The sequence below is a fragment of the Larimichthys crocea genome, chromosome XVIII, assembly GCF_000972845.2.
Source record: "Larimichthys crocea isolate SSNF chromosome XVIII, L_crocea_2.0, whole genome shotgun sequence".
NCBI classification, from domain to species: Eukaryota; Metazoa; Chordata; class Actinopteri; family Sciaenidae; genus Larimichthys; species Larimichthys crocea.
The window spans coordinates 13,700,131-13,715,250 of NC_040028.1; the positions used below are offsets into that span (position 1 = coordinate 13,700,131).

Genomic DNA, 15,120 nt, shown 5'->3' on the forward strand with positions numbered 1-15,120 from the left:
TCCTCGAAACAACTGCTCCCAGCACAGAAACAAAGTGTGTATAATACAATAATCCCTAGTCACCAAGATAATTGTGTAGACGTAACAGTAGTATTTTCATTGTTAATACACATGTATGGACTTAAAAAAAAGGGAAATCCAGTGACTCAACTATAAGTGTATTTTCATTTATTGCTCCCACAGCTTCAAAACAAACATATGTACTACATGTTTTGCTAAAGAGTTTCTCATATAATTTACTCAGTTAAAAAAAATACTTTTTTTAAACATCTGGCAAGATGATTTCTTTTCTAACAATTGTCTAACAACATTTTAACTTTATTGTACATTTCCAAAAAAAAAAAAAACGGTACAGGGAAACGATATGAATCGTTGATGGTTAGTTATACATGAAGTCTTAGCATTTGGATTGGTTGTATAGGCACAAGACCCTCTCTGGGGCCTGTTTATGCGCAAGTACTAACTTCCCATGTGTTCCCCAACCCACCCCTCCCTTTAAGTGCATCCTAAAAGAGACAAGTATGCTGACATCATTTTATATATTAATGTGCTACTTTGGGCTCATAAGCAGTGCAAAACAGTAAATATATAGATATAAAACGCATGCACTGCCTTGTAGAAATACCTACATCATACTTGTTTGTCAGAGGCCTAGCTCTAGGAAAACATCAGAATACTCTTAAATCTGTATGTTATGATATCTGCCCAGACAAGCATGTATGGTGTATTCTGTTGGCTTAACGTTGTACAGTAGGTGCACGTCAGTGACCGCAATAATAATGCACATTGTTTAAAGAAGAAAACTACAGTATACTCTTGATACTGTACTGTATATTGCAGTGCAATTGTCCATAACCCCTGAGTCACACTTCAGAGAAGACAGGCATACAACAAAGGATAAGAAACTGCTCTCGCACCTTTGTGATAATGCTGTATTACACTAATAGCTGCAGAAAATAGTTTGTATAATCAGTTCATACGCAGGCTCAGGGCCTCTAAGTGGTGGAGTCTGTATATGTATCGCACACAGGCTTTAGACTCAAACAGGCTCTAACAGAAATGGCCAAGTTCATCAGTGACTGTTAAGGGTGTCCATGTGGCTTGATCTTCCGTCCCAGGAGAGAAAATTCACCGCATGTGCTTCCACCTATAGTCCTGTCAGCGCCTCACAGTCAGGCGCTATAAAAAGATTTCAGCAACTGGAGGAGAAATGGCTGTGTCATCTTTTTTTTTTCCACGTGCTCCTTTAGGTACTCATACATGTTCTATGAGCAATGAGGACACAAAGCAGTGCAGAGTCTTTGCTTTGGCTCACGTTTTTGCCTCCCAACTTTTCAGCCTGCACTTGTGAAAACTGCCTGAACAAGAAGTCTTTGTCTAATACCTACCGCACTGTTTCAGGGACATTGTTGGGGGCGCTGCTATAGCCAGCATTTACAATCTTTAGTCGCAGCCTCTGGAGTTACGGAAGCTGAGCGATCAATTGCATTGTCCCATCTCTACGGCATACTTAGGCAGTGAGTGGTACAGTAGCTGCTCTCTGTTGACACTCAGCTTCTGGAGAGATAACCTTTCCCCCTTTAGACTGCAGGCATGAAAAAGAGGGGAAAGGCTTGACAGGGTTGTTGGCAAATTCCTGTCCAAAGAAATGATTGCTGTTATCTACTGTTAACTATGCAAAAGGCATCTCACAATTCTATCAGTCGATGGACAGGAATTCTCCCGGCAGTGTTTGTCCTGGAATCCCAGATCTCTGATATGTACAGTGGGGTCACCTAAAGTGTGTCTGCGTGACCTTTTACTGCCCCCTCTGCCCTACTTTCTGCACAGGAGTACTGGTAGTGAAAGATTGGTGTCTTCCTTCTGTCACTTCATGACTTTGACTTACTTTTGTCCTTCTCTTGGCCCGCACTCAGTACTTGTTGTGAGACGTTGTGGTGCTGCTGTCACCCTCACCTTCTGTTGGGCCAGAAAAGACAGGTTTTTGAGTGTCTTTTTGTCATAAGTCCCTGTTTTTTGGTCTCTCGCCGGATCCTTGACAAGCATGCTCAGCAGCACCCACAGGTACCTTTGCCTTGGGTATACTGAGGAGCAGTTGGCTTGAGTCATTCTGTGTATGCCCTTCCTGGTTTGTTTCACCATCCTCCATCTGCTGCACAGACTGGTGAGCTGGGGCCTGGGTGTTGGGGAGCCAGCTCTGCAGCTGACACCAGGAAGGAACCCACATGATGCACTCATGCATGAGTACTGAACCCGTCTTGTGTGAGGTAGGTCAGTCAGCACCTCATGCTTTGCAAGTAATGATGGCGGGGGGTGAGGGACACATCGTTCTGATCTTCAAGGTTTCAGGCCTTTTTCCTGTGTCCATAAATCAAGTTGTAAATGCAGTTAGACTGTCGCACTTGTACTTGTGTGACAGCGCAATGTACCGAGACCCGATTTGTAGGACAGATGTAGTGCTCATTATGGCTGACTATAGCCTTGTGGGCTACTCAGCCCAGCCTAGTGTAACCAATTGTGTGTTGGGACATGAAATGTAGCTGTGGAGTCACAAGAAGGCCAACGAAGCCCATTAGAGCCAATCAGAGTACAAAGCCTGGGTGAAACATAAAGTTTGGTGTTGTACAGTAGTGCTTATTCTATCAAAAATAGAGTGGATCCCTGCTTCCCTGCCGATTAGGTAGAATTTAGTTAAGTAGTTGTAGACTTAGTGAAGAGCGCTGTGCCCCAATAGGGCCACTCTCTGTGTGGTTGAATAGGTTCATCCTGATTGGTTGTGGCATCTACATGTAGATTTAGAGTTGCGTGTAAATCTGTGAGGATGAGCGACGATGTTAAAAGAGTCCATCAGAGGGCTTCTGTGTCGACAGAACTACGGTTACAATATGTAACCATTGTTATTACACTGATAACAGCCGAGAACAGTTTGTTAACACGCTGTTAACAGTATTTTATGCACATGCATAATGAAAAAAAAAAATCTTACTTCTATTACCAAGCCATTGCAAATTAACAATACCCATGTCAGGTGCCAGCATGCTGATGAAATAAAAAAGCTGCTACTTAGTAATTACAGCATTACAACCCAGATATTAGAACACTGTGCTGCCCGAAGGTTTATGGCCTTGGAAACTCTGGGTCTGAGGCAGGTCTATGGAGTCCAGTGTTGTTGAGGTTGGAGTCAGAGGGGGATGGGGAGGAAGAGGACGAGGAGGTGGAAGAGGTTTCAGTTGGAAGAAAGATCAATGCAGACTGTTGATGCCCTGTGATCTGTTGTTGCTGCTTCTGCTGCTGCTTCTGCTGCTGCTTCTGCTGCTGTTGTTGTTGTTGTTGTGGCTCTGTATGTCTTTGTACAAGCAATGCGGTAAGGCTGTCCTCGATGGGTGCATTCACGTTGGCCAAGCTCGATAGAGAGTCTTTGGATTCCTGAACGGTCCTCTCCAGTTTGAGGTTGTGGCCCTAAGAGGAAGAGTAGCAGAACTTAGTTGCCCGTACTGAGGAAAACTGAATTAGTTTGTTATACAATATTTAGTTTCAACTTGGTATTGCAGTTCAGAATTGAATGAGAATTGTCGAATATGAAGTTAGAATTGCCTTAAAAAAGCAATTATTGTAATATTAAAAGAGTAAATACAGTGTAACAACATATCACATTGCTACTTTTTTTAGCCTGTATTGACTCCCATATGGGTTACGTATACAATTTAGAGGGTCTGAGGTAAGACAGGCTCAATCATTCTTTCCTGTTATTTGTCAGATTTTCTGGCAAACACGTTGGCAGACAAACCAATCAATCAAAACATTCAGTAATAACAGTGTGGCGCAGGTAAGAGCGAAGAATTACGAAACAGTGGGAGCTTGTCTGATTATAGCGACTGCCTCACTGTCTCCTTGAGCATCACTGATGACTTGGTGAGAATGTGATTGGTGATTACAAAAGCCAGCTGATGCATGACTTCAGCGCTCTGCCGGTAGAAATGCAATGCTTCGTGTACGGCTGTGCAAAAATAGTAACAATAACAGACTCTACCACCTAAAACCTCCCTTACTTGAGTTCCTGTATGGCTGAAGAAATGGCTTGCAGTCAGAGCAACGGGCTGAACCTTCACGGCAGGTCTGTGATAGTCCGGACTGGCAGTTACAGTGCTGTAGGCCGGAGGTCCCAGTGTCGGCTGCCTTTGCAGCAGCTGCAGGATGGTGTGAATATCTGACATCAGTTGAGACTCCAGCCTCAAAAAGAACAGAAAAAAAAACCCAGAGTGAGAGATAATCACAGACAAGATGAGCTGAATACGTAATTCTGACAGGTCTGATCACGTAATGGCTGAAAACACACTCAGCTGTGCTTCAGTGAGCACTAGATGGAGCTTGTGCTCCTCAGTGTACAAATGAAGGGACGCCAAAGGCATGGAAACACATTCTGCCAGAGTAGTAGACGAAAAACACTGCTCCTGCAAGGAGTGATAATGAGCTTTGTGTGGGAGGTGTGAATTCGGCGTTTACTGTGGAAATGACTGTATCACACTCATTTGGTCAATCTAATTATGAGTAGATTTCATCCAAGCTCTATATATAGGGCGTCAGGCAAAATCGAGTAATGCTGAATAACGTTTTAATTACCTGTATTCCTTCTAATGAATGCAGACATTGTCAAATTAGTTTACTGTGCAGCTCTACTGTAGTGAGGCAGTATTTGTTTATTAGGTTACAGCTGATGAGAAATAAAGTAAAAGCAGCCACACACACAGTAGAAATTCATTGCAGGTGCAGGTTTTTTTTTTCCTTAGCTATTTATATGGTTTGTTGAAGAGAATGCTGCACCAACATTTTTCCCCCCTGTCATATCCTTTCAGACTAGTCAAAGCCACAAAAACACAAAATGACAGAGAAGTGCTGCTCATCCTGCAAGCCAGCTAGCATTAGGGGGGGAAACAAGGTCAGGTAGAGTGCAGTGGATAAAATCTCTTATTTGTGCTAAATAAAATGAGCGAGTCCGGTATTTCAGGCTGCTGTCTCTCTTTCTCTGTGATAATTCCATCTAAAAATATCACCTGCTGTTCATTTGTGTGTCTATTTCAGGTTGCCTGCTGGTTGCAGGTGTGTTGTTTAAAAACTATGGCCAATGTGTTTCTCCGCTACAGGAAAATAATGACATGAAATGGGATGCGTTTGTTCAGGAAAGTCGGTGTAGCATTTTTATTGTTAAGTGTTAAGAAGTTACAGTGTGTGTGAGAGTGGCTTTTATTCCGAAGTTGCTTCAGACATACTTTGTTCTCATCAGTCTTAGATTGTGAGGACTACTCTGCAAAATCGTCCAAAGAAACCTTTTGTACCGATCCATTCTCAAGTTTGATATGTTCCGGTTCTACATCCTGCTTCCAGTAGATCCAGCCACCCACTCTTGAGTCCAACAACAGCTTCTGCCAGCTAGCTCCCTTCCTCCTCCTACTCATGTGCATTGGCAATTGAACTACACATTGCCAGTGTAGCTTACTTTTAGCAGTGTGGGAGGTGACAACTTAAAAAAAAATATAATAAAACACTCCATAAGTATTATAGTCATCAACCAAAACTTAAAATGTAATGGAGGGATAATTAATAAGAAAAATCACAAATTTAATTGTTCCTCAGAATACAACCAACAACTACTATTTCCTGCTCTGGTCCGATTTCTATTACTGTTTATTTAATTTGTAATTTTTCTATGAGCACGGCCAAAATGTGTACTACTTTTACCACACAGCAGGCGTAGACAAGTTCATGGACACATGTAGCACTAATATGCTATGCTACTATTGATATTCAGCTATTTCCAATAATAAGTCAGCCTTAGAAGACATGAACTAAACATAAGTCTTAGACTGAATTCCTCTAAAAAAAAGACCTTGAGTCATAAATGTCAGTTCGGTTAATACACATTTTCCCAAAATTCAGCCTCATGTTTGGTATCCTTGGGAGCTTTGGGAACTCCCCACGAGTATTAAAATAAACTACTGTGGGCTTGAATAACAAATATAACTTAGAGAGTCACACAGTGTATAATACATTCCATTATTAAAACCGAGAGCAAACTGAACTGTCAGCGCACAGCAGGCTACAGCAGAGGCGCGTGACTCCGAGTTTATGGAGTCAACTGTGCCTGCTGGCTCTTCCCGTCGGAGCTGATGGAGTTAACATGAGACTTAAATGCACAATACAGGTGCATCTATTGGTGTCCAGCAATGTAAAGACACAAAAACAAACGCAACATCTACTTTAGTAGAAGTGACTTTGAAGATAAAATTTTAGTCCTTGTCTCAACATTTTTAGTTTTTCCCAAGTGGAGTCTGAAGAAGCAACCGTAACCAACAGAGTCAAAGTATCAACTGATTTCCCACCAGGCTACCTTGGTCAGACAAACAGTAGAGGAAGAAGCATTTTGATTATTTCCTTAAATGAAAGTGGAAACAAGGTAATATAAAAAATACTGTGCACGCTACACTTAAAGGTCAAGTGTGTAAGATTTAGTAGGATATTTTTACAGAATATGGCACGAGTAGAATATAATATTCATGTTCTTACAAGTATATAATCACCTGAAAATAAGAATCGTTGAGCCTTTTATATCTACAGAGAGAGCGAGTCCTCTTCTACGCAGTCCACCATGTCGCACTGCCATGTTTTTCTACAGTAGCTCAAAAAGGACAAACCAAACAAACGCTCTAGAGATGGTTTCTCCTTCACTCTTTGGAAGGGGAGAGTGAGGCGAAGGGTATTCAGTTGATCGCAACCTGCAACCTTACTGCCAGATGCCACTAAACCCTACACACTGGACCAATAAAATATTTTGTGTGCAGTAAGACCAAATCATCAATCAAATAATAATGCTATGATGACATTATCATTCATTCCTTCTGGGGAGGTTCATAGTTAAATCAAATGAGGGTGAACCTTCATGTGTCACCTTCGTGTGCACTGAGTCCAGAAATACATACCTGTTTAAGTGCTCTTGAAGCTGACCTAAGCGCTGTTCCACCTCTCCATACGTGATTTCGCTGGCAGAATTATCGTCCTCTCTCAGCTCCTGGAACTGTGCTGACTCATCCAGGAAGTCCGTAGGCTTCTTACAGGCCCATTTATCACAGCACAGATCTGGAGAGCCAAACCAACACACATGCTTTACATCTTCACATGTGGGTCAGAACAACGTCATCACTGAACAAAAAACCCCCCACTAAAATAGAATGTAATTAATCTCTACAGGAGAGCTGCGTGTAGGTTCTTTATTGTAATTTATCAAGCCCTCCTTGTACTGGGGAGATTTGTTAATGCAGTGTTTTCCAATAGCAAACTGTTATCTCTCCTGGGCACATGCTAGTATTCACCTTGCAGTCCAGTGATATGCACTGAACCTCTTTTGTGATTTTAAACACAGACATGGTTAGTCCTGTGATTACACTATCAGCTGCTGCAGTCTGTGCAGGTTGGTTTGCTCTACCATAATGAGCTGTATAGATATGAGGATCCTTGTGTGCCTTTGCAATAGGTGGCACTTACCTTTGCCCAGATGACGTCTTATTTTTGGTTTCCTTCCAGCAGTAGAATTTAACAATAGCTCCAGTCTGTCACTCAGGGTTTTTTTTATTTTCCTTCTGCATACCCCCAACTGTCTGTCGTGTACTACTTGTGTTTTAGATCTCTGAGCTAGACTTCTCAGAGAAAAAGAAAGATGGCTATAAATTTGGAATTTCCACTTTCTGTATTCTGTTTCTTTTTCGTTGGAGCAACAGATGTTGTTGCAGATCAATATCAAGCATACTAGTTTAGTAAGAGATTATTTATTATTAATAAATCTATGTATTTAAAGCTTCTCCTGATTGTACTGAGTATTAGAGCCCTGAAACTGCCACATCAAAGAATCACATCTTTCTTAGATGTATGCATGCGTCATAGTCATGTCTCTGTTGTATAAAAATAGGTCAGTGGACTGGCTGTTGTTGATATTTACAAGGGTGGACACAAACACATGAACAGCTGTAAAATATGATGCTATGCATCGCAATAGTCATGCAATAAAAACTGCCTAAGCGACGCTTTGAATGTTTAAAATAACTGGGTGATAATTATATTAAATTATTGATGTGATGGAACTTGTCACTCCTAATCCTGACTGATATTATTAATGTCATGTCAATGAGACCACTGCATTGGCTAACCAAGTATATGTAAGCATGCAGTGCTGGTTGATTACTTAGGGATTCTATATTTACCTTGAAATGTTGTGGAATAAAATAATTGTCTGCTTTGGAGTAAGACCGACCTTTAAACTCATGAATTTATTACTCAAACAAGTCTTGAAAGCCTGGGAAGAACCCCATTCACACATTTGCTCAAAACCATTGCTATAGCAGCAACAGGGACATGATCCCCCACTGGCTTCCCACTACCACCAATTATGTTTTTTTGCCCAGTACCACCTGGGAACCCGTAGCAACACTTCTTGTTGAAACAGTAAAGATTATGTTCACGTTATTATTCGTCAGTAAAACAAAATACCTTCAAAAGATGGTCTTCTCTCCAAATTCTCTCTGACAAGATTTGAGTCCAAGACTGCGGCACTGGTAGGAGATGGACCCAGGACTTCTGAAGATCTCTTTAGGCACGAGTTAGACTCCCTCTCCCTCCCCACGTCTCGAACCACTTCCTTGTTTTCCCCTGTGGAACGGCAATCAGCAGGAGTCAGTGGAATAACAGTGTACTGTATTCCACGTGGAATAGATGTTCTCTGGGAGCACCACTCAGCGAACAATAACAAAGAAACAATTTGCAAGCATGAGGCATGTGGAAAGAGGCTGTACAGGACCTGTGCAGATAAGCTCCTGCTTACCGTTAGACAGATCTGGTGTGAAGGAGATCCTTCTTTTAGGGCTCTTTGCGGCTTCCCCATCTGAATCACAGTCTTGTGAGCCTGAGGGCTGCAACAATGTGAGCAGAAGAATTGAGTCATTAGTGGTCAAGTTGCTAGAAGATTAATAAAATCTAGTTTAATGTATCCCAACAATATTAACTGAACTTTAGTGATCTATCATCTACCTTTGCAGACTCATCTCTGAGGTTGAAGGTAAGCTCCAGGTTGTTGAAGAAGTAGTCAGCGAACTCTGGGTACATGTCTATCACCTCCAGCAGATCTTCTCTCTGAATGGTGCTCAGGTCGCAGTAACTCAGGGCTCGCACATCAGCGTTGGACTTTCCAGGCTTGGCGCACTGATGGATCATTTCACCAAAGATGTCATTTTTTCCTGATATCAACACACACACAAAGAGAGAATGAATCGACTCGCAAGGTTCACTGGGGTAAGGAAAAAAATGTCAACTTTACCTGCAATGACTTCTACAAATAGTCATGCGCGCTACAGAGGGGAATTTATGTCGTGATTTCTATGGGGACTTATCTCGCTGTTCCTCAGGCTCTCGTAAAGGGCACAGACGTGTTTGTTTTTGCGGATAATAAAAATCAAACAGCCTTTCCTCTCTGTGTAGATGTTCTCCCAAAGCCTGTGCATCAGTTGTCTTTTTATCTTTGATGCATTATTCACGCCGAGGAATAAACGCTAACTCAAAGTGACTTTGAAGTGAAGGGAAAGGAGGGTTAGATTGTGATTGACACACTTGTTGTGTACTTCAAAAGGAAAAAAATGTGTTGATATCGGCTCTTGTACAACGTAGCCAGTTTTTCAGCAAACCTCTAGGTAGTTATGGTTAGCTTATAGTTTCAAAATAAAGGGATAAAATCTGAAATAAGGGTCAATTTTGCAAAGAAAAGAAAGAAGCTGAAGGACCAGAGGTCTGGTTTAAAAGCAGTGATGAAAAATCCCTTTGTTGATCCTGGGGTTCACTAAATGCCAACACTGTAAGCAGGGGTTCAGGAGAAAGAGATATGATATTTTGGCTGCCAGTGTGCCTTTCACAGCATGCACCGGACACCTTTCTGCCACAGAGGACAGCCTCACACAGAGTGTTGTATCTCACCCCCACATACAGCTTTCAGCACAAGGATTTAGACAGTCATTAGCCTGGGTGGCAGTGCAAGAGACTAATTCCTCACCTGTGGAACAATGCTAATAGCCTTGTTGGACTTGGTGTCATTACATGCACTATCAGCTGACCGTTACCTTGTTAGAGGCTTGTGCAATTTTGTAGCAAACACAAGCAACATTCAAGTTTTCACAAACAGACTGCAGCCAAATGGTGCTGATAGAGCATTATGTTTGTAATATAAATGGGCTGATCTATGAGATCGGTGACTTTTCCAGTGTGTTTGTTAATAATGGGTTTTGTGTGATGCAGCAGCTTTTGCTAAGCTTAAACCCCATTCTGTCAGGTGCAGCTTTGGAGAGCATTCATCTCATGAATAATGGTAAGTTTAATCCAGGCTTGGCCTGCAGCACCTGGTCGTGGTTCACCCATGAAGAAAAAGATAAATACTCATTATTCTAATATGAGTAATGAGTATTCAGTATTACTGTATTACTAAGGCAAAATATTATTAATACATTTAAAGCTGCCAATTGTTTTGGTGTGTTTAGTCTTTTACTGTCCTTTTTTTTTTTTTAATAATCTCTATTTTGCAGCTTTAACTCATTTCCCTGTGCTGTCAGAAAAGTGACAGCTATTTCACCGCGTTCTTTGAAAATGCCAAACAACCTTTCATGGAGCCACTTAATAGAAATGTCAGAGTCTCAAACCTGCCACATGCACAGCGTTGTTGCCCGGAGGACAGAAATAGAGGGAGGGGTGGGGGGCAGCCGGCACACCTTGTCATTCTTGTCGAAATGTGTGAACACGATGTGGTTTGGCTGATATAATCACTTAAAAATTCAAGTTAGGACTCAAATTATAACAGCTAATTCTTTCATACACATTCAAGTCACGCTGAGGTTCCTGGTGAGTATTGCTGTGTTATAATAATGTATGCATGTGTGTGTGTGTGTGTGTGTGTGTGAACTGCACTTGCTGTGCTTTCCTGAGCTTATCTGCACATATTTGAAAAACACTGAGCATCCTGGGGAGATTAGGAAGCCATCTCAATCAATAATTCAAATCAGAATAAACTACATAATTAATACCCCTCACAAAAAGTCAAGAGTGGAAACCTGCGTGTGTATTAAAGGCAACTTCTGTGTTTTTCAGCTATTTTCTGACATTTTAAATCACGGCATCCGGTTAGCGCTAGACAATACATTTGCTTAAACCCCTAAGGGTTTTTCATCTATATCTCAACAGGTTTCATGCTGACATTCAACACAGTCAGCTGAGAGATATACAATAGGGAGGTATCTTTTACATTTGTCACTGTGTCAGGTGGAGGTTCTAGGAACAATAGCAATGATACGGATGATGGACTCTGGCAAAAGGTCAAACATAAAAACAATCTATCTTTGCTTAAAGGAGATAAAAAAACATTTCCTAGAACAAACATAACAATCTCTTAATCTCTTAATTAATTTAGCACCCGCCACTCAGGTTGCTCATTATGATACTTCACATAACCAACAAGGGGTTGTATTTACCCAGGATGGCTACCACAATGTCATCTTTCAGGATCTCAATAGAGCCGCGGGACAGAAAGTAGAGAGCCGTGAGCACGTCTCCGCTGTGGACCAGCGTGTCTCCAGGTGGGGCATGAGTCGTTTTGAAGTGCATGGCCAAGGCCCTCAGGCAGCCTTTGCTGGCTCCTTGGAACGCTTTGCAGTTGTGAAGAAGATTCTTGTTGAGGTGAAGGCAGATATCTGCCTGCAGGCACTCAGGAAAACCTTTTAACACCTGTGATGCAGACAAAAATCAGTAAGTAATAAGTAAAAGTAAGTAATATGCTCAAAGAGATCCATTTAGATAATGGTTCTGCGATCCGGTGGAAGCTGTGAGCGGCAAATTTGTTAAGCTGAATGTACTTTTTCGCAGAGAAGTTGTTACTAAGCTCGACAATAGCACAGAGATAAGGACATGACATGATAAACATGTTACAGAGGCATTAAATCACATCTTAAGTGTATCTTAAGAAAAAGCTCACGTGTAACAGAACACATGGGATGTTGTTGTTTCGTACACAATGTTCCATCTGGTCTTAAAGGGTTAATGAAGATGCCTTCATATAAATAATACCAAGATGTAACATTTGCTGATTTTGTAGGATTTTCATGACAAATGTTGCATGTAAAAATAACTGCCACCTGGATTTATGTAACAGCCCCCCTGAGCTAAACGCAGCAAAAAACCTGCTCAGTTTTGGCTTCAACTCTTTCTTTTCTTGAACCGGTAACACATGATATCAAAGTGAGGAGAAAGTCTATTTTGTGATAAACTCAAACAACACCACCACCGTTTGTATACCTTAAGTCAATTCATTTGTAGAAGCAAGGGATTAAACGCAGACTTTTGATGTATGTGTCCACTTTAACAGGAAAGAACTGACTTAGTAGTTTTTATATAGCAGAAAAACAGACTTCTCTGACCAGTAAGCGCATTTAATAATCACAACTATGCTTTATCCTATTTGTTTATAGTGTATATCATATACTAAATGCCTTATTTATGGGAATGTAATTCTGTAATTAATCAATTAATTAAGACTGTCATTTAATCTTTGGTTATTGTCGTGAATGTCTAAACTTTTGTTGCTTGAATTGATGAAAAATTGAGAGGGAGCTTCGACCAAAATCCATAATATTACCTGGGAATGAAATCCTGGTGTGAACCTATATTATTATAATTATAATTACAATACATTTACTCAGACATAAAAGTAATACATTTCTTGGTGAGGAATATAGTTTGTTGCATGCTATCAGTTTTACATTCACATAGTTTGCTCTAAAATATGACTTCTTTGCTTTAAGATATGAAACTATGCTATATGAATGAGATGAATTCACACATAAGTCATACATAAGTGATGGAAATTTCTAATATTGCTTAATCAAAGATGTTTTTAGCCATAATAAACAAAGAAATTGTAGCCTACCTCCTGTTCTTACCAAAGAAGAGATCCAGATGAAAAGTGCACAAGAGAAAGAAAGCTCTTTTTAGAATCTTGTAGGACAGCATTTCTATAATAATTCAGTAAAATCAGAAAAATCTGTTTGGTATCAAATCCAGTTACAATAGCAGGATGATGATGATAATGCTGGTGATCCTGTTTATTTACCGTGTTCATATCGATACCATTGGTGTAGGTCCAGGAGTGCTGGAAGTATTCCTCCAGCCTTTGCCTCAGTGGGTTGGGAATCTGATGAAAGCGTATGAACTCCTTCACCCGTAACATCTGAGCATGATAGCGGGCCGTACCAGAGTACAACCTCTGGATGATGGCAGAGACGTTTCCAAAAATACTGGCATACATGAGGGCTGAAATACCGACAATGAGACACACTGTTAATCTGAACGAATGCTGCTATAAATCAAAGTTTAATTCTTCTCCCATTTTAAGTTCCATGCCAGGTGAAAAAACAAAATTAAGCTATGCTAAAAGGAAATAAAAAATCTGTAACATACTCACAGCCAATCAACATGACACAGATGGAAAAGATCTTCTCTGAGTTGGTGTTTGGGGAAACATTTCCAAAGCCCACACTGGTCAGACTGCTGAAGGTGAAGTAAAGGGCTGTGACATACTTGTCCTTGATAGAGGGACCAGAGCTGGGATCGCTGTAGTTGTATCTCTTTCCTATGGACACGCCCAGATTGTCCAGCCACCCAATCTTGTGCTCCAAATAGGGCTTTTCCACATTGCCGATGGCGTACCATATACAAGCTAGCCAGTGGGCAATGAGGGCGAAGATGCACATGAGCAGCATCAGGACTGCAGCGCCGTACTCAGAGTAGCGGTCCAGTTTTCTGGCTACACGCACCAATCGCAGGAGCCTAGCTGTCTTCAAGAGGCCAATCAGAGTGGTAGTCTAAACAGAATATACAGCAGTAGTTTGGATGTTAATATGTCAGATTATTCATACTGTGACAACAGTTTAATACAATAACATGCATCTCATTTAAGTATTGGACATTTGTCATGCAGTTCTCTCATCAATCTTTTGTATTCTATCTATGTTCACTTTGTTTGCAACACATCTAAAGTTGTGACAAATTGTAAGAGTCACTTCACAGACTGAGGTGATGACTATGTTGTAGCAATTCCCCACAGTTCTTTGGTCAAAGGCAAATGAACACAGGAGTGAAGACAGGAGCAGTCCACAGATAAATCCTCATTTATTCAACACCCAACAGGAAACAACAATCACTCAATGAGTCCCTGGGAGTTTGTTGCCTCTTCCGTGTCATCGAGAAGTGCTTTAGCAACACTAACCACCATTCCCATTAGCGCGGCCATTTATCTACCTGACAATTACCGAATGACCTTTGAAAATGAAGTTAAAGTCTGCAAGTCTGAGAGAGGCCGTCCTCCCTAATGTTGTATTTAATCTTTATTTTCTGGAGACAAATGAAAAACAAAACCATTCTGGCGTTTTGCTCATTCTGTTTCTGTACTGAATGAAGTTAATTTGTTGTATTTCATGAGTGGATTCATTTTCGGAAAGACTAACGTCTCACTATATTTTCTTACTATTGTGGAACCATTCTTTGTATTTATATCTCTTTGTTACAACTGTGCCATAAGCCGGGATTTGTGCTAAGCAGAGTCAATAAAAGCTGACTGAAAGCAACCTTTATTTTTTCAACATATTCTAACTATACTGTGGACTTTCTGCTTTCTTCTTAACCTTCCTGAATGAGTTTGAACAATATAATGTAAAACTCTAAAACTTGTTTCTAATGCTAATGTGTACTTGACGCCTGGGCGCTCAAATAAGCCATCTGTAATGGCATCTACCTGTCAATCAAGCGGTCACACTGTTAATTATGTGCAACTTGGAGCCTTAATATCATCTGAACCAGTGAGTTAAACAAAATAATCACCACCCTCTCACAGGTGTTATGGTCACGGAAATAAAACATGTTTATTTCTGCTGTATAGTTGGACATTTCGTAGAATGACTCACTTCTGCAGCCAGCACCAAGTGGACGCTTGAGGAATTACAGTTTTTAGCACTTCCGCATTGACCTTTCTGTGTAGGATTGGTATGTTAA

The 15,120-nt window shown here is 40.9% G+C and overlaps 1 protein-coding gene across 2 annotated transcripts in view; it reads right to left on the reverse strand.

Annotated features, from left to right (window-relative positions):
• Positions 1 to 339: 339 nt before the first annotated feature.
• kcnh7 (potassium voltage-gated channel subfamily H member 7) overlaps positions 340 to 15,120 on the reverse strand; it is a 34,710-nt gene continuing 19,929 nt past the window's right edge. For both annotated transcript variants that reach the window (XM_019255182.2, XM_019255181.2), the window contains 9 exons: positions 13,535 to 13,934; positions 13,183 to 13,383; positions 11,550 to 11,804; positions 9,073 to 9,278; positions 8,867 to 8,954; positions 8,536 to 8,694; positions 6,975 to 7,131; positions 4,050 to 4,230; positions 340 to 3,459 (listed from right to left, as the gene is read on the reverse strand). In XM_019255182.2, the coding sequence (XP_019110727.2) occupies positions 3,118 to 3,459; positions 4,050 to 4,230; positions 6,975 to 7,131; positions 8,536 to 8,694; positions 8,867 to 8,954; positions 9,073 to 9,278; positions 11,550 to 11,804; positions 13,183 to 13,383; positions 13,535 to 13,934 (1,989 nt within the window). In that variant the 3' untranslated portion in view covers positions 340 to 3,117. The remainder of the gene's footprint in view (positions 3,460 to 4,049; positions 4,231 to 6,974; positions 7,132 to 8,535; positions 8,695 to 8,866; positions 8,955 to 9,072; positions 9,279 to 11,549; positions 11,805 to 13,182; positions 13,384 to 13,534; positions 13,935 to 15,120) is intronic.